General features: G+C 50.3%; 2 protein-coding genes across 6 annotated transcripts in view; one reads left to right on the forward strand and one right to left on the reverse strand.

The window, feature by feature from the left end:
- The window catches only part of LOC138952660 (galactose mutarotase-like), a 380,407-nt gene that overhangs the window by 174,396 nt on the left and 187,009 nt on the right, over positions 1-19,002 (forward strand). The gene's annotated exons all lie outside the window — the stretch shown is intronic.
- The window catches only part of LOC138953160 (dual E2 ubiquitin-conjugating enzyme/E3 ubiquitin-protein ligase BIRC6-like), a 92,776-nt gene that overhangs the window by 4,330 nt on the left and 69,444 nt on the right, over positions 1-19,002 (reverse strand). For 4 of the 5 annotated variants that reach the window (XM_070324961.1, XM_070324960.1, XM_070324959.1 and 1 more), the window contains exons 54-64: positions 18,012-18,222; positions 17,362-17,576; positions 16,664-16,855; positions 15,662-15,920; positions 14,929-15,094; positions 14,359-14,495; positions 7,484-7,585; positions 6,836-7,050; positions 6,281-6,442; positions 5,591-5,857; positions 4,922-5,056 (exon numbers count right to left, since the gene is read on the reverse strand). In XM_070324961.1, coding sequence (XP_070181062.1) covers positions 4,922-5,056; positions 5,591-5,857; positions 6,281-6,442; positions 6,836-7,050; positions 7,484-7,585; positions 14,359-14,495; positions 14,929-15,094; positions 15,662-15,920; positions 16,664-16,855; positions 17,362-17,576; positions 18,012-18,222 — 2,061 coding nt within the window. The remainder of the gene's footprint in view (positions 1-4,921; positions 5,057-5,590; positions 5,858-6,280; positions 6,443-6,835; positions 7,051-7,483; positions 7,586-14,358; positions 14,496-14,928; positions 15,095-15,661; positions 15,921-16,663; positions 16,856-17,361; positions 17,577-18,011; positions 18,223-19,002) is intronic. The other variant, XM_070324958.1, reaches the window with a different exon arrangement.

Below are 19,002 nucleotides of genomic sequence, written 5' to 3' on the forward strand. Positions count from 1 at the left end.
ATGGCAGATTTGTATCCAAGAAGAGTCTTAGAAGAAAGACTCTTCTTTTGATACACTTCCACCAGGAAGTTGGCCAAGTCCTGTGTTGAGGGATAAAGCGGCTTTATCCCCTTGGACAAGGCGAAGGAGGCCCAAGCTCTCCAGCGTAAGTCGTAGAGCTGATTAGTTGATCGCCTCTTAGCGTTCAAGGAAAACTCTACTGAACTCTTGTGCAATCCTAGTGCAAGCAGTTTGGAGCGCACAAGAGCCATGCGGTCAAGCACAGACTCTCTGGACGTGGATGAGGGAGGCCTGATCGAGGCTGGAGCAGACTTCCCCCGTCCAGATTCAGAGGTAGAGGGTCTACGTGGGTGAGACCGCGAAGATCTGGAAACCACGGAGCTGTTGGCCAGTAAGGCGCGACCAAAATCAGTCTTGGCCGTTCCTGCAGATACTTTGCCAGTACCCTCGGAATCAGAGATGTCGGGGGATAGGCGTAAGCATCGAGGAGCCTCCACGAGAGAGTGAATGCGTCCACGTGGAACGCATTCGTGTCTCGAAAGGGACTGACGTACCTGGGAAGCCGAGCGCTGAATCGAGTTGCGAACAGATCGATCAGAGGACGGTCCCACCTTGCCCACAGACGCTGTAGAACGTTGTGAGCGATGGTCCATTCTGTGGGGAGAACCTGATCGCCCCGACTGAGAATGTCGGCCAGGGCGTTCAGTTTCCCCGGAACGAATTGGACTGACATCCGGACCTGATTGGTCTGGCACCAGAGCAGAATCTCCTCCGCTAACAGGGAGAGGGACCGAGAATTGGTGCCCCCCTGGTGGCGAAGGTAAGCTAGGCATGTGGTGTTGTCCCCGTGGACCAACACATCCTGATCCCGAATCAGGAGGCGAAACTCCAGCAGAGCCCGACGAACCGCCTCCAACTCTAGAAAGTTGATGTGTAGGAGGGACTCCTCCTGGGTCCAGACCCCCTGGGCCTCGTGCAGGTCCAGGTGGGCTCCCCAACCCCGCGTAGAAGCGTCGGTGTACAGGAAGAGAGACGGCCGTCTCGGTTGGATAGGCACCGCAGAGTTGAGCCAGATCGGGTCCAGCCATTGGACTACAGCCTCGTGAAACCAAGGCCCGATCTGGACCAACTCGGTGTAATCGAGAGGCCTGGAAGTCCGATCTGCTACTGCCCGTTGCAGGGGACGTTTGTGTAGCCTTGCAAGGGGCAGTAGCAGAGCGACAGACTCCATGGAACCCAACAGTTCCGCCAGCCGTCTGTGAGGAACAGCGCGGCAAGCCTGAATGGACAGGATCTTTCGCCTCAGGGAGAGGATCCTGTCCGGGGAGGGAGACACAGTGTAAAGGTGGAACTGAGCTCTGCGATTGGGCCTCGACAATGGAAGAAACGGTGGCCTCAAGATTGTGGAACGAAGCAGAGCTCAGTTCCACCTTCTTGACCGAAGGCACCTCCCCAACGAACACATCACCGTCAGCCCCACCCTGAACACTCGAAGTCTGGAAAGGGAGAGTTCGAGAGTCAAAGGGAAAAGGGAGGGACGAAACAGATTGGACACGAGGAAACAGTGGAGGTGCGCCTCCCGAAGGAAAGCACGGCACTGAATCCGCGTCCTCCCGAGGAACATAGGTCGCGTTCGCACGTGAATCTGTACTCCTCAGGCGATGTGCTGCCGCTTCCACCGTGGCACTAAGACTAGGGTGGAACGCGAATTGCTGGCGGCCGGATCGTTCATAAAACGAGCCGCCGGCAGACGCGGCGTGTGCCTCCCGCGCCCGGGCCGAAGCGGACTCCAAGGACGAGAGGGCGTCGGCGGGAAGGACGTCCTGAAACTGTTCAAACGTCCTTCTAGCTGTGCGAGGGAGAGCCTCCTGCCTCTCGTCCTCAGACTCCGGGTCCACGTCCTGTGTGTCAACCGAAGGGTTGGGAACACTAGACGACAGACGCTTAAGAGAGGCATCCGTGGCGTCAAGACGCCGCGTGATGTCTGTCATGTACTGTTGGAAAGTACGAAGCATAGCTTCGGAAGTTCCATCAGAAACCGGCAAGGGTAGAGGATCAGTGTTAACCTCAGGGCGACCCTGATCCTCCTCCCCATCGTCCTCTGACTCACTCTCCTCTTCACTTCCCGACAACTCCTCAACAGCAGGAGTGTAGGAAGCTTGAGGGGGAGGAGCCGAAAGTGATGAAGTAGGCTGTGACGAAACGCCCACTGAAGCAAGAGGCCGCGAAGACCCCTGCCCCAAAGACGAAACGTCTCCAGCAGCCGAAGGGAGAGAACAACAAAAACCCTGCGACTGTTGGGTCAGTCCAGCCAACGAACCCCCGCCATTTATAGACTGAACAGGGACCCATCGGGTCTGATCAGAAAAGAAATGGTCCGGTCCGGTCGGGGGTGCCGATCCGATCCGGTCGGGTGGTCCGGTCCGGTCCGGTCCGGTCCGGTGGTCCGGTCCGGTCCCGTACCATCCGGAGGTCCCGTTCGGCACAGAACCATCCGTACCCACAAAAGTGTTCGGGTGGTTCGGTCCGGACGTGGAAACACCGTACCATCCGGACCCGTAGGTCCGGTGGTCCGGTGTGTTCCGGTTCGGTGCCAGACCACCCGGACCAACAGAGGTGGTCGGGTGGTCCGGTCCCGACCGGACCACCGGTCCGGTACCGTACCATCCGGACCCGTAGGTCCGGTGGTCCGGTGTGTTCCGGTTCGGTGCCAGACCACCCGGACCAACAGAGGTGGTCGGGTGGTCCGGTCCCGACCGGACCACTGGTCCCGTACCGTACCGTACCATCCGGACCCGTAGGTCCGGGGGTCCGGCAAGGGCCAGAGGTACTGTCCCGCACCGGACCCTAAGGTCCGGTACGGTCCCGTACCATGGGTCCCGTCCGGACCAAACCCGGAGGTCAAGTCCAGTCGGGACCCGTGGGTCCGGTTCGATCCCGACCCGTAAGCCTGGACCGTTCCGGACCCTTGGTCCGGACCATCCGTCACCCGAACACCAGACACTAAGGAATGGCGTGGGGTCAAGACGGTCCGGTCGGAGGTGTCGGTCTGAGCAACAGAAACAATGTTCCCGTCGCCCTGACCATTCGACAGAAGTACCACGTTCTGTCGAACACCTCCACGTCCAGTAACTAGTCGGCCGGAGCGTTTCATAGAGGGACAGCCACCAGTCACACGGACGTCAGAGGGAACCGTAGTAGCAGTGGTCGTAGGCACGAAGCCTGAAACCCCTGCCCCCACAGGACCGCCCTGAACGGGGTCAATTCGCATCCCAACCCCAGCGGGGAGGGAATTCATAGACCCCGTCATCTCCTCCAATCTCCCCCCCCCATGAGTCCAAGACTACTGTCGAAACAGCAGTAGACGACCCAGCGAGGGAGTTCAGAGGAGGACCCGTGTCCCTCCTAGCTTCCACAGCGGTGGAAACCGAGGAGGGCACAGGAGAGGCACCGGAAAAGAAAGAAGTCGAAACCTGAGTCTCTCCCGTAGCCCCTAGATCAGATTCACCAACCCCCAAAGAGGGTTGGGAATCGACCCGCCCCCGGATTCGAGCCAGGGAGGAGAAGGAAACCTTCCCCCCAGGCTTGAAACCGGGAGGAGCTGAAGCCTGAGACTGAGGGCCGGACAACGGCGTCGAAGGGGGGGAAGCGTGTTCCACGGAAGGAGAAGGAGAAAGAAGCTTTTTCTTTCCCCTCGACCTTCCCCGAACCTTCGACGGCGCAGCCCCGCCCGAAGTCCCAGGTTCAAGCCCAGCCTGTTTGAGCAAGCTCGCATTGAGCTTGCTCAAACAGGCTTTCTCCGCCCTCCCTCGCCGCAAACGCAAAGCGTTTGGGGAGGGAGAGTCGGAGCGCCGAAAGGTCCCCCTCTCCGTGCGCAAAACATGACGCTGGGCGCCCGGAGAAGGGTTGCCCCCGGCAGACTCTGGTTCCGTAGAACCAGAGCCCAAAACAGGACGAGACATCCTACCTCGCCCTGTACGTACCCTTAAAAAATCGAGAATTAACAAAATTCAAAGAAAATTAGGTCAATACTCAAGTGAATGAGGCGAAACGAGAAGCAGACGACCGGTCACCACGAAGTAGGACGGTAGGCACGCCGAGTCCGCCACACAACAACGGAGGCACAAGTTGGAAGAAAAACAACGTAGCCTCAAGCCAGAAGTGGAAAAACACACAAAAATCCAACAGGTGGTAATCCACACAGAAAAGAAGACTCTAGAATCCAAAATAATCCGGGAGCGCAGCAGAAACACAGCCTACTGTCACGCGCGAAAAAAGAAAGAGGACGCGCCACCTACATCCTGTAAGGGGGAAGCACTCGGACAGTGCTTGGGATCCACGGTGGCGCATGGTTATGGGAGATAATTGTACCCACGCAGCGTTTTGTCCAATTTTTTCGGCCTATAATAGATAATGTGCAAGAATAGTACTGTCGAGGTAAGTGTTATATTGACAGATTTTTTTTAAATGTACAATGCAAACACATTTTAAATATAACAAATAACAAACCACCTCTTCCACAGTATACATCTGTAATTATCATAACTCTCTTGCTAATCTTCCATATTCTGAGAACTTACATATAAGCATGTGTGAAAGTACACCGTGGTTTGTACAATAAAATTCAGTAAATCTATCGCCTCAATTTCTTTATCAAATTGTTATGTGTTCTGAGTGCAATAAGTTATCTATTTTGCATGTTCTTCATAATAGTAAGACACTGTTCATCCGCAAGTAATGTTTCTGAAATAGAATAAATAGAGACTACTGATGCAAAAGAAAATTAAGCCAAAGACAGTTACACCAAACACAGAGCGGAAAACCAACCAAAAGTATGGGTTTGCAGAATAATAAGACTACTGCAAAAGAACATATTATTGCAAAACAAGAAATACAGGAGAAAAATGGACAAGCAGGTAACCTTGAGAGCCATGGTGCTGTGGCTGATGGAGCGTCCGGTGCGCTTGTCCGAGCTGTACTGCTCCATCTCGGCGATCCACTCCTCACACTGTTTCAACACCTCGTGTCGCTTCATCCAGAAGTGGTACTGGATCACCTGGCAATGACACATTTGTTGCAAAGTATGAATTACAAAGCAATGATAAACCAGTGCAATCAAATATTGTTGGAAAAGGAATAACGTATGACAGTGTCTGGTCTCCCCTAAACAGGCTTGGCTGAAATGAAACCAAAACTTGGCTTAGTATTTAATGTCAATGAACTACTTAGCTCTAAGCCACAATCAAACTTAATCAAAATAATTAAATGACTGCGTCAATCAATCAATAAATAACAAGCAAAAAAGTCCTTGCTGCACACATCTGAAAAGCCATCAAGAAGATCTGCATCCAGGCTTTTGCCAGCTCCTTGGCATAAAGAAAAAGCATGATAACACTGCTCAACATCCTCTTCTTCAAAACTGGAGAAAACGACTCGAGAGTGTTCTCGTCAAAGCAAGCAAACACATTTTTATCTAATGACATTGTTCCTGCAAGCAAACACATCGTGACATGACTACTGCAAGATACCAAAGATTGATATATGATAACATTCTTTCTGCAGACAAACACAAAGTTCAATCTGCCCATACCTCCTTGAAGCAGGGAGACGTGTGTCTCAGCTGTTCGAGCATGGCCCACTTGACGGTGGCCTGACGGATGTTGGCGTCATACTCCCGCGAGCTGGCTGTGCCAGAGGGAGTGCAACGCGAGCGCTCATAGCCGGGCTCGTTGAAGTAAGGCTCCGAGACCAGGATGAGAGACTGGATGGAGACAAGAACTTGGAGAAAGCTGGAGGTCTGGGCATTCCACTTCTCTTCTGGGCGTCCGTGCCATGTGTTCAGGATGCTCAGGCAAACCTGTAAGAAAACGTTTTCTTTTTACAAATTCATCGTATGTGTTAGACAGGAATCTGATAAAATGTTATCCTCTGCCATAAAAGAGGACAGGGGGAGGGGGTATGTTTAATTATGCTTCTTTTGTTCTTGTTAATATTTTGTGTTAAAACATGGGATGGATTGTACATTTTTAACTTCAAGAATCTGAAACATAATGTTAACATTTCAAATCTCACGTTTTCAATCTTCGCTTGCTCAGAACAGGACCCTATTACACAAAGCAACAAACGTTTCCTGATGCAAGTCCCAGCAAAGCCTAGTTTGTTCAAAACTTTATTGGGAACATTTCCTGAGGTGCAGAGTGACCAAGAGCATTTAAGAACAACTTGAGGCAATATCGATGCTAAGCCAATTACAGCAAAACTTCATCTTCTTTCAGGCTACCTTTCCATCATTGTAAAGGTTAGGGTTGAAGCGCACGGTGTGGTTGCCGGTGGTCTCCAGGTTGATGTAGGGGGGAGAGTTGGGGTAGTCCTGAGGGAAGTACACATCAAACTCAAAGGCTCCATTGGCGTATGGTGTGTCTGAAGGCCCTGTAATCAACACCTGCACAAAAACAAGAAACACAAATAGTCAATTTCGTATTTCAACAAAGTTGGTTTACAACAAATAAAATAAAACATAAAATACATATGTGACTATTGCTTAGATTTTGCCCATAGTAAAGGCATGGATTCCTGTTGCACTGTTAGCACATCGGAAGTCCTGAAAACACTTTTTTTTTTTCCCCCTGTTACCTCCAAACAGTAAACAAGATGACGTTTTTATCACAGAACTCTTCCTCATCACTAACACCACAAGATATTGGTGCAAATGCAGACTCTCTTTTTATCTGTATATCTGTCCTTGTGAACATGATAACCAGGACATGCCTGATGCAATCCGGAACAGCTCTTCATCTTTTCAGGACACTCAACCATGCACACACACAACACACACCTTCATGATGTCCAGCCGTTCCTCGTCACAGCGCACAAAGACACTGCTGTTGTAGGAGAGGGGGAGGGAGGTGGAGAGGGTGACGGCCTCTTGGGCCAGGCGGCGTGTGCGTGCGGGGTTGTTGAAGGCACCGGAGGCTTTGACGTTTGATTCAAAGTGGTGAGGGATGTTGAACTTGAGTCCTCGACCCTCCTCTGTCACCAGTTCATAGGTGTCTGTGGAGGAATAGGAACAGAAATAAATTTCATGCCACACGAAAAAAAAGCTTTCAAGAGTGAGAATGATTGTTGGTTCATTTCAAGTCTCAGGAGACTGGTTCAAGAAAGCTTGCTTTTGTCTGTATTTTGAGCGCTTATTTTCCTCTGGTGTTTTTTTTACATCTTTTCAGGAGATGAAACTGCTTTTCACAGGCTGATGTCATATTTTGACCAATTGTAAAATGATAGTGTCATGTAAAGCACCATACTATTATCTCAATGTGGAATAGCTTTCAATACTTTTTATACTATTCTATTAAAGCTTTTGAAACCGCAGTTTTACTTCTTGTCACGAAAGTCACAGTTCAGCATATTTCAAATTTGATGGTGTATTGTCATCTGGCATGTTGTAATCAGTCTCACGATATCATAAAATGAGATATAAACTGACCAAACTGCAAGGGCCCCATGAGAGCAAGGTATCTCTCCTCTGTTGTCTGGCAGGCTGACGCACCCAGGGCTGTACCGTCATGGCTACTGTCTGCATGATCTGCTAACAACATTATATTTCAGTACAAAACAATCACTGAGAAAATGGAACAGAAAAAAACCCACAATTTGTTTATTTCTTTATTTTCAACTTTTTTGAATGGAAAATTTCCTAAATAAATTATCATTTAATTAATATACTTACCCGAATCACATTAGCATTGAGTCACCTGAGATGCTTATCACTGAAAAACGCTTACCCGGCTAAAGAATTTAAAGGGAAGCAACCCCATCACCAAAACGAAAGTGAAAGTAGCTTTGGTAATGGGCCAGTACACCGGGAGTTACCTCCCATACGGGTGTATGCCACGTCACTTCCTCTAGGAACACGTGCCTATTATCATACGGCTTTAAAAAATCTTAAAACCATAAGCGGGGCAGGTGGGAGGGAATACAGTATGTGATTCGGGTAAGTATATTAATTAAATGATAATTTATTTAGGAAATTTTCCATTTAATATCATATTCTTACTCCGAATCACATTAGCAGATAACATCAACAAGGCGGTGGGCTAGAAATGAATCAAAACTCACCATCAAGTTCTGGACAGGAACTGGCCTGCTGCTATGAGCGCTGGAAGGCCTCTGGAGCCATCCTGTCGAAGAGCTGTGACGTCCCGAAGATAAAAGTTTATGAAAACATCTTCGGAACGCCAATACGCAGTTGTCAGCACCTCCTCTAGACGTCTGGAGCGCAGAACTGCCAGAGAGGATGCCCACGCCCTCGTTTCATGGGCTCGGGCCGAGTCAAGTGGCAAGGAGGGCATAACCCCCCCCCCCTCTTTGTGCGACTCCACTCATAAGCCTGCTTGATGAGCGAGGACACCCACCGGGCCAACGTTACCTTCGACAAATCTTTCTCGCGCCTAGTAAGGAGAGAGATAAACAACAACTTCTGAGAACTAGACCGAATCGGCTGAGTCCGGGCTAAGTACAGACGAAGTGCCCTCACAGGGCAATTGACCGAATCGGGGTCATCCGGGGCCAACGCGCTGGTCAGAGCCTTAACTCTAACCAGCGGAGAGGCCTGCCCCGGAGACTGATTCTTGGCCAGGAAATCAGGCCGGAAACGCAAAGATGCGGAACCGTCCGGCTCAAAGGAGATATCTCCAGGCTGACCCGACAGGGCGTGGACCTCGCTACCCCGTCGGGCCGTAGCCAACAAAAGGAGAAACAGCGCTTTGCGAGTGACATTGAACAGACTGGCCTCGCTTAAAGGCTCAAAATCCGCAGAACGAAGGAATTCCAGGATTAAAAACAAGTCCCACTTGGGAGCGGGCAAACTAGCTTTAGCTTCCTTAAGAGCAGCCCCTTTAATGACTGCAGCTATAACGCCCCCGACTCGAACAGAACGACCAATCTGCTTAAGAGTCGCCGAGATAGCGGAGCGCCGGACCCTCAACGAGGAGACTGAGGCGCCCTGCGAAGACATGAAAGAGAGGTGGTTAGCGACCTGAATAGAGCGCGGAGCCACCGAACTCACCCCTCTAGCTGAACACCAGGCAGTCCATGCCTTCCAGTGGGAAGCATAAACTGAAGAGGTGGACGCTCTATGCGAGCGAGCCACCAAGTCCAGAGTCAAAGACGACGCCCCAGAGCGCTTCAGCGAGTCCCGAACAACTTCCACACGTGAAGCTTCAGAAGACTGGGCTCCTCGTGTGGAATGCCTGTTCGGGGCTGCACTAGTTCCCCTCGCACGAGTGCGAGAGGAATGGGGGGCCCTTGGGCGAGCCGAAGAAGATCTGGAAACCAGACCTGCGACGGCCACAGAGGAGCGACCAGAAGAAGAAGGGCCGGCTCCTCCATCTCCGCTTTCCGGATTACTCGGCTGAGTAACGGAAAGGGAGGAAAGGCGTACGCCTCCAGACCCGTCCAGGGAAAGTCCAGAGCGTTCACTCGCCATGCCTGAGGGTCCGGGAATGGCGAGACGAACACCGGAAGCCTCTTTGAGTACCTTGTGGCAAAAAGGTCCACCAGAGGCTTTTGGACCTGGGCCCAAAGGCGAAGCAGTGCCCCGTGAGTGATCGTCCACTCCGACTGAAGCACCGTACCGGAACGACTGAGCGCATCCGCCAAAGTGTTCAGCCTCCCTGGAAGGTACCTGGCCGAGATCGTGATATGATGCTGAAAGCACCACACCAGGATCTCGCAAGCCCTCTCCGAGAGAGACGGGGACCGCGAGCCTCCCTGCTTGTTGATGTATGCCGCCACTGTCATGTTGTCTGTAAACAGACGAACATGTTTGGCGTACAGGGAGGGCAGAAACTTGGCCAGAGCTAGAGCAACTGCCTCTAGCTCCAGCAAGTTGATGTGCCACAAGGACTGCTCCGTCGTCCACAGACCGGAAGTAGTCTGAAGATCTGTATGTGCCCCCCAACCCTCCCTGGACGCATCTGTAAAGAGGTCCAGGTCGGGGAGGGGCACGACGATCGGAACACCTCTGCAGACCCACTCCGTGTCCAACCACGGAAGGGTCGCAGACTGGAACCATCCCTGCAAAGGGATGAGGGCGTCCCAGTCCACCAGAGGAGAGTCCACAAACGGCTTCAGCGCGAACTGAAGCGGACGTTTGTGGACCCGGCCCAGTGAAACCAGAAGAGCCATAGACTCCATCTGCCCCAAGATGGAGGCGAGCGAGCGGATGGAAGCCATCAGGAGAGGTAAAGTGGAGCGAATCTGGGCTTGGAGCTTGTCCACCCTTCTCTGAGAAGGCTGGACAGTCCAAGCGACCGTGTCGAAAGACATCCCCAGATAAGTGAATGTCTGTGACGGGGTCAGCTCCGACTTTACCCGGTTGATCGAGAATCCCAACGAGTTGGATTCTCGAAGAACCGTCAGGGTATCCTGCGAACAGCCGCTCTGGGACTGGTTCATGATGAGCCAGTCGTCCAGATAAGCCCGCAGACGGATACCCTGGGACCTCACCAGTGCACAGACCTGTCTCACCACCATGGTGAAAATCCATGGTGCGAGAGACAGCCCGAAAGGGAGTGCGCGAAACTGGTAGATCTGATCTCCCCACCGGAAACGAAGCCATTTCCGGTCGGCCGGATGCATAAGAATATGAAAGTATGCGTCCGTGAGATCGATCGAGGTCACCCAGTCTCCTGGGCGGAGAGAGTCTCGGACAGAGGCTGGCGTCTCCATCTTGAATTTTATCTCCCTCAAGAAAGTATTGAGGAGAGATAAATCCAACACGGGACGCCATCCTCCTGATGCTTTGGGAACAGCGAACAGACGCCCGTAAAATCCCAGGGAGCTGTGGACCCGAACTCTCTCCACCGCGCCCTTCTGCTCCAGGGAGGCAATTTCCGACTGCAAGACGGAACGTGCTTCCTGCGAGAAGGGGGGCTTGAACCGCGGAGGCACTCGGGTAAGAGGCGCCTTTTCCTCCCGCCAGAGTAGGCGGAAGCCCGATCTCACCACTCCCACAATCCATTGGCTGTCTACTACCGACATCCAACGAGAAAGTGCCCGGGAGGGGCCTCCCGCCATCACCAAGGTGGAGGGCGGGAGGGAGGTGAGATCGGGAGCGCTTCATTGGGGGTGTGGCTTACTTCCAGAGCCGCCACGCCCCCTCCCCGATGCCGTCCTCTTCTTCCCACCACGAGCGGCCGGCGGAGCCTGCCGCTTCTGAGCTGGCTTGGGGTTAGACGATGTCTGAGCCTGCTTCTGTTTAGAAGGCTGAGATTGTTTCACCCCCTTCAGAGTGTAGTCAAGGAACTGACTGTCCTTGTTTGACTGAATCTCCTTCTGTCTGGCATCCAGTGCCAGCGGACAGAAGAGAGACTCCTCTGAGACCGGGGAGACTCTCAAGGTCTCCCTAGTAGCCAGTTCCGTGAATTGGGACTGCGAGAGGAAGAGATCCCTCCTGCAGAGTACCGCTTGGGTGTACTGCAGGGAGGAAAGACGCAATTGTTCCTCATTGACCTTGGCCAATGCGGCCAAAAGCGCAGAGACATCGTCCGCATTCTGTTCTTCACTGAGAGTGAAAGGAACTAGCGAATCGGTCAATGCCCGAGACAGAGCCCGAACGAGAGTCTCCGCAATGGAGGACAGTTCGATCTGCCGACGTCCAACCTCCTCAGCAGAGAGGAGGGAAGCCTCGGAAACCGGCAAAACCGAATCACGCTTGATCGGTTTAGTCAGAAGAGGCAGCAATTCCCGGGAAACCGGAAGGGTAGCCCTAGGGAGTGCAAAAGACGCCAGCCAATTCTGGCTCTGATTGGGCATGCCAAGCTTCCTATTGACCGTAGGCACGAAGGAAGAGGCTTGGGCAGCTGAAGCCACCCACTGCTGCGCTGATTCCGGAACTGGACCAAAAGGAAGCAGTAACGGAACAGGCACTGGCCGAATACCACTCCCCGCATGTGCTGGACGAACCAGTGAATGCGAAAGTTGGTAAGCCACTGACGGAGACTCGGCGAACCGGAAGGAAGAAACATCCTCCTGTGCCGGCCGGAAGTCCGCCATGGCAGAAGGAACGAATGATGCGGAAGAGTCCGCAGCCACCACCCCTTCAGGAAAATAACGAGACGTTACTTCCGCCGCGACGTCAAGAACAGACTTGAGCTTCGACGGAAACACGCCCCGCGACTCCTCGCTGACCACTGATGGAGCATCAGAATAGTCACACGTGGAACCATGACCGAAGTCACCAGTTCCGGAAGCAGAAGCATGCCCTGGCAAACCGGAAACCGGAAAAGCCTGAGCACTAACGTCATCCTGCCGCCCAAAATCCTGTGAAGGTAAAGGGTAAGCAGGACGACCATCCGCAAAAACCGGAGCTGGATGAGCTGACGTCACTCCCCCGACTGAGTGGAGTGATGCCTGCTCAAGCCTAGGCGCTTGAAAGCCGGAAGGCGCACGCTGTAATCCACTATCTGGTATCCGGAAGGAACCACCAGAAGAGGAAGAAGCGTTTCCGGCCGAAACCGGAAGTGTAGTCAACGGAACCGCCAAATGCGGAAGTGAAGACTGCACTGGTTGACTTCGCGATCCGGAAGGACCGGAAGTCAGTGAATACTCCATCCTGCCGCGACCGCCGTAGCGTGCCGGAGCGGACGGATCATCACTTCCGGCAAGTGCCGGAAATGCGGCAGTCGAAACCGACTGCCGCCGCTGTTCGAACAAGTCCGGGGCCTCGTAGGTTATCGCCGGAAATGAAAGATCAGCAAGGTATCGGTCGTGACCCGATGCGAAAGAGCTGTCCCCCGAAGGAGAACGTCCAGGCGCCTCACGAGGGCTATCGGACCAGCTCTGCTTACCAACCGACGCTGAAGAGGGAGGACGCTGCTCCAAGCCGGAAGTGGAGGACAAAGACACGGAAGCCAATGCCCGGACGTCACTGCCAGATGCCGGAAACGCCGAACTGCTGGCGACGGAACGCTGAAATTCTGCCTGCACCAAGCTGCGGATTTCTGGAACCAGTGACTTTAACAGAGAGGAAACCAACGCACCTTGTCCAGGTGCTAACAAAGAAGACGAAGTCTCCGATGTAGAGACAGGTGCAGAAGTAACAGTAGCGCTAGGCGCCGCAAAAGAAGCAGAAGTAGTAACAGCGCTAGGCGCCGAAATTGGTACAGCCAACAAAGTGTTACGCTCTTGGTCTGTAACAAGTAAAGTTGCTTTGGAAGAGGAAGACTTAGCCTTAATTTTCCCCTTGGGGTCCGACTTGCCACGGCGCTTGTCTGAATCAGACATGTTGACAACAACACGTGGCAACGCGAAAAAATTTACTGAAACATAAGTCTAAACGACTGGAAAATTCAGTAAACACACGCACTAATGCGTTAACAAAATACTATAGCTAAACTTGCCCCACAAGCAGAGGCACGGAGAGCTACAAACAAAGTCACACGAGCTAGAAAACTAACTCACACAACAAAATGGCGACACGCAAGACACTGACACAAACGTCAACAACACGTGGCAAAGCCAAAAAGATTTACTGAAACGTAAGTCAAAACGACTGAAAAGACAGTAAACACACACGCTTACGCGTCAACAAAATACTAAAGCTACACTTGCCCAAACAGAAAGAGGGCACGCAGAGCTACTAGCAAAGTCACACGAGTTAGCTAACTAACTCACACAACAAAATGGCGAAACACGCAAGTCACTGACACACAAGTCCGTAAAAAACGGACAACGTACAGTAACGAAACAGCGCAAACAACCAACAACAAACGGGAACGAGCTCACCAAACTGTAGGCAAGGCGAGCAGACAAGCTGGGTAACGTGGCCGGCGGGTGTCACTCAAACACACAAGGTCAGCCACAGAGCGTCAAAAAGTGAACCGTCCTCTCCGAGGTGAAAAAGACGTATGATAATAGGCACGTGTTCCTAGAGGAAGTGACGTGGCATACACCCGTATGGGAGGTAACTCCCGGTGTACTGGCCCATTACCAAAGCTACTTTCACTTTCGTTTTGGTGATGGGGTTGCTTCCCTTTAAATTCTTTAGCCGGGTAAGCGTTTTTCAGTGATAAGCATCTCAGGTGACTCAATGCTAATGTGATTCGGAGTAAGAATATGATATTAAATTTTTTTTTTTAACTGTATTTCAGTCTTTTAAATCCACCACCTCCACCCCCACCAAGCCAAACACAAATTTGTCCATTAAATCCCTTGACTAAAATGATTGCATGACAAAAACCACATCTTTCAATCACTAAACCTCACCACACTACAGGGAACAGAGTGAAAGACAGATGAACAGCAGCATCATTCACACAGCATCACATTGTTAAAGAGAAAAGTTGACTAGCCCTTTACCTTCAGCTTCTTTGAGTCTCTGCGTGGACAGCTTGACGATGCCGGCCGACTCCTGAATGTCTGGAATCAGTAGCGCCAGTCCCTCGCTCTCCTCTTCGTCTGCCTTGCTGGATATCACAGTCTTGCCCTTGTTGCTCCTGAACACAATCATGGAGGCAATGTTCACATTCAATTCATTTTTTTCTCTTATCAGACGACTTAATTTGAAAATCTAAAACAACTGCACTTGACAGTAGCATTGTAAATGATCACACAGCACTGCTTACTTACTAGACCTTTTCTAAGTTCCAATTTCACTGTCACTTATTCTGTCACACAGTCTGACCACTGTTAACTACTTAACACTGTTGCTTGCTCATTTGCTAAACTGATATGCTGAAGGTAAAAAGACTGTTGAAGGTGGAAGTCCCACAGTTTACACACAAAACTAGAGACAGAAAAAACCCAGCTAAAACAACAGCAATCCATCACATTCATGGCACTAAAGCAGCTATCTCTCACTATTACCCCGCACACAGCTGTCATCCAAAGTAACTATTTCCTCACACAAGAACAAAGTTGTCAACTGACTTGAGCCTGCTAGCGTAGGTGTCCACACATCCCTTCATCTTGGCCAGCAGTTTCTCAACGGACACGGACGTGTCATACGTGCCGGGAGTGTCCGAGTTCTGCTGCAGACTCTGTGGTGTGGGCATGGGCAGCAACAGGGCCACCAGTGGCGGGCACACCGCCATACCTGCAATTACATTAGTGATGCCAATAGTCACAGTGTCAAAACACTTTTTGTTTGCTTCTTTTGATCAATCTTTCATGTCATTCACAATATCCCAAAAGAAACCAAAAAGAAACTGGACAAATTGTACAGTAAGAACGGGTGATACCTTACAACAAAGACTTTATTCAGAAGCCACTCTTTCTTAATACATATCAGCAGCACCACTTTCTCAGTACTCCTCTATCACACAACCGCAACAATACTCATCTCTTTCACAAGATCAAGCTAAGTGTCACCTTCAAGAACACAAGACTTGTTTTTATATGCAATTCATAAGAGCTCCTCAAACTTATTAAAATTCACATGACTATTGACCAACATGAAAGCACAGCAGTAAAGTGGAAACCCCCCCCCCCCCCCCCCCTCTTAAGACCACCCCCTTTTTAGACCTATTTTTTCAGATTTTCTGTTCATAACCTACGTAAGACTCCTGAAAAAGACCTGATTTTCTCAGATTTTCGGAGGTCTTAAAAGGGGGGGGGGGAGTTTCCACTGCATCTCTAAAGCCCAAGCACAAGAATGTCTGACCTCTCAGCAGCTGCAGCAGAGCTCTGTAGAGCGGCACGTGGCGCGCCATGTCCAGTACAGAGTCGTTGCGCAGGTAGGATGAGATGGCCGGGATCAGACACGATTGGCTCAGCAGGTCCGACACCACCTCTGGTAGCAGCCACTTCTCTGAAGGAGGGGTGTAGGGGGAGGCGGTGCTAACACCGTCCTCGTCCTTCTCCTCTTCTCCAAAGAAGTCTTTGGGGATGTGGCCGCCTGGGTTGATGTAGCTGCCCAGTACCTGCAGATCGGAGTTGAATATTCTTTAGTCTCAAACAATTTTACCTTTATGATTTCTCTTGGGGTATTCTTTATGAAGTCACATAAGTTCGTCTTCAGGTCAAGATTTGTGATCGAAAGGAACTAGGAATCTGATGGTAACCAATTTTCTTTTGTCCTCAATATTTCCACTCTGCTAACTGCTACCTACATCCTGAATAGTGATTCTGAAAAGAAACTCAATTTTGGGGGCTTAAAGCCGAACATCTGTCTCCAGGAGACCAAGCCTTGTTACAGTAAAAGGCCACAGAAATAAATTTAGCGTTGCCAGCACAAGAAATTAGAGCTACATCTGCCGCTTGCCAATCTTGCCCTTTACCAGTAAGACTTGTAAACCTGCATTTAAAATCTTATCCCCATCTAAATTAAACCATCACTCTGTAACACACACACACATACAAATTTTATCAAGTGAACTTTCTTTCAAGTTGACATGTATGACCGTTTTTTCTTCCACCATTAATTTTCGGGGGTAAATTGTCACATGACTGTATTCTGTCCCACCATTAAGGCAGCCATACTCAATTTTGGGGGCTTAAAGCCGAACATCTGTCTCCAGGAGACCAAGCCTTGTTACAGTAAAAGGCCACAGAAATAAATTTAGCGTTGCCAGCACAAGAAATTAGAGCTACATCTGCCGCTTGCCAATCTTGCCCTTTACCAGTCACCAAGCAACAAAGGAAAACCTTGCAAATGACTACTGACCTGCAGAAGGCAAGCGACGTGCTCTTCCTCACTGCGCTGTCGCAGCAAGGCCTGCTCAGCATCCCAGCTGGAGGTGGTGGAACCGGTGCCGAAGCCGGTGCCCTTGGCCCAGTAGTGCTGCGTCTTCTCCTCGCTCTGAGCCATCCCGCTCTGCGTGGCCGCTGCCTGCATGGCCGTCAGGATCATCTGGGTCTGACAAACAGGGGAACAGGTTAGCTTTGGCTGTCATACAGTCCATAGTGTGCTATGAGATCATGACAGTTTGTTAATTTCACAAAAGGAATGGCAGCTTGGAAATGTGGCTGGGGATGAACAAAGTCACAAGATGGTGTTGCTGGATTTTACTTGCCCATGCTAAATGTGTTACAAAGACCAACAATCTTTTCACTCACACACTGCTGATGCTGTTTCAGTCCTTTATGTTCACTCCCAGGTACTTTAATCAACACTTTTTAAATACTACACTGTACAACCAATCTTTTAGTTTTTGGCAATGAAGGGAATACAACAACAAAAACTTCATCTTTCGTGACTCCTTTCTACTTAAACTTAAGCTAAATCCTACATAAGACATAGAGTATAAAGGTATGCGCTCAGCACTTTGCCCCCTTTGCAAATATTTCTCAGATGTTGGCAGCACAATACAAGAGAGACATGAACAATCTGAACATATTCTGTTTCTGCCACATTGCGCTCACCTCTTGTTGGAAGCCTGAAATGGGCACCCTGGGTCCGTGGTGACTGAGCACCGACAGACAGGCCAGCACAAGGTGAAGGACACCGATGTCCAGTGCCATTCGTCGCAGGAGTACACCGTCGTCTGTCGTCAGGGGTGACGCGTCAAACAGGGACTTGAGCACGGTGAAGGGGAGGGTGGGGAGAGAGCTGGCGATGGGCGACGTCAGAATGTGACCTGTGGACAGAAAACCAATGAATCCCACAATAAGCTGACCTGTATTTTTGCATAACACAATTTCAGATATAAGGATGATGATTTTAAATGAACAGTATCTTCCTTTCCTTTGCATAAAAAACATTGCACTGCTGTAACCACATAACTTCACTGCTTACAATAACTCTCCGGATTTGACAGAAATATCACTCAAATATATAGCAGCTAAAAATTGTCCCTCAGATACTTGAAACCCTATCAAGGAAGTCTTCAAGAATACTAAACACATTGGCAATAGAAAAAAGTTCTTAACAGCTGCCAAAAGAATAGTCAAAAGAATTAAAGTTGTCAATATCTCTACAAGTACAAACATATTCAATAGAATAAAGACTTGGAAATACTTCCAGACAGCTTCAAACACAATAACTTGCGATGATTCCTCCTTCAAGAACTCACCCCCATCCCCGTCATCAGTGACACCAAGGACCAGCCTCAGCAGACACTGCGCTTTCTTCCTCTCCTTCAGCAGAACCTCGGCGTAGCCCGGCAGTCGCAAGAACAGGCCAAACGCAATGAGGGAGTGAGGGGGGATGGTCGGCATGGCGCCCGCCACGTGACGAGCCGCATGGGACGAGGCTGGGGCTGGGGACACGGGCTCCATGTAGGGCTGTCAACACAATCAAAAATGTTAGTAATAAATTTTCATTCGATTAATATACTTACCCAACTCACATATAGCAATTAACCCTAGTTCAGTGCTGGTAACGCTGTACACGTCCCCTTGGTAACAAGGAAGACGCCTCTAAAAAAGAGTGACCATGACCCGTCAACAGGTCAAGGCCAGACCGAGATCGAGGCTGCCTTCCGAATGCGTGCGCATACGCCGCCATTTGAATTCATTCTAACCGAAGCCCAACTCACTTCTTTTTTAGATAGATATAACCCCAAAAGCGGGGAGGCGGGAGGGAATGAACGATGTGAGTTGGGTAAGTATATTAATCAAATGAAAATTTATTACTTCAAGAAGGGCAAAGCCCATACGACTCACATGCTTTACACATTTTTCCTACCAAAATACATGTGACCTTGACCCAAGGTCAAGGTCATCCAAGGTCATGCAACACAAAGCTGTTAATTCAAGACATAGGAAGTACAATGGTGCTTATTGGCTCTTTCTACCATGAGATATGGTCACTTTTAGTGGTTCACTACCTTATTTTGGTCACATTTCATAAGGGTCAAAGTGACCTTGACCTTGATCATATGTGACCAAATGTGTCTCATGATGAAAGCATAACATGTGCCCCACATAATTTTTAAGTTTGAAACAGTTATCTTCCATAGTTCAGGGTCAAGGTCACTTCAAAATATGTATACAATCCAACTTTGAAGAGCTCCTGTGACCTTGACCTTGAAGCAAGGTAAACCAAACTGGTATCAAAAGATG

The sequence above is a fragment of the Littorina saxatilis genome, linkage group LG17, assembly GCF_037325665.1.
Source record: "Littorina saxatilis isolate snail1 linkage group LG17, US_GU_Lsax_2.0, whole genome shotgun sequence".
Lineage (NCBI taxonomy): Eukaryota > Metazoa > Mollusca > Gastropoda > Littorinimorpha > Littorinidae > Littorina > Littorina saxatilis.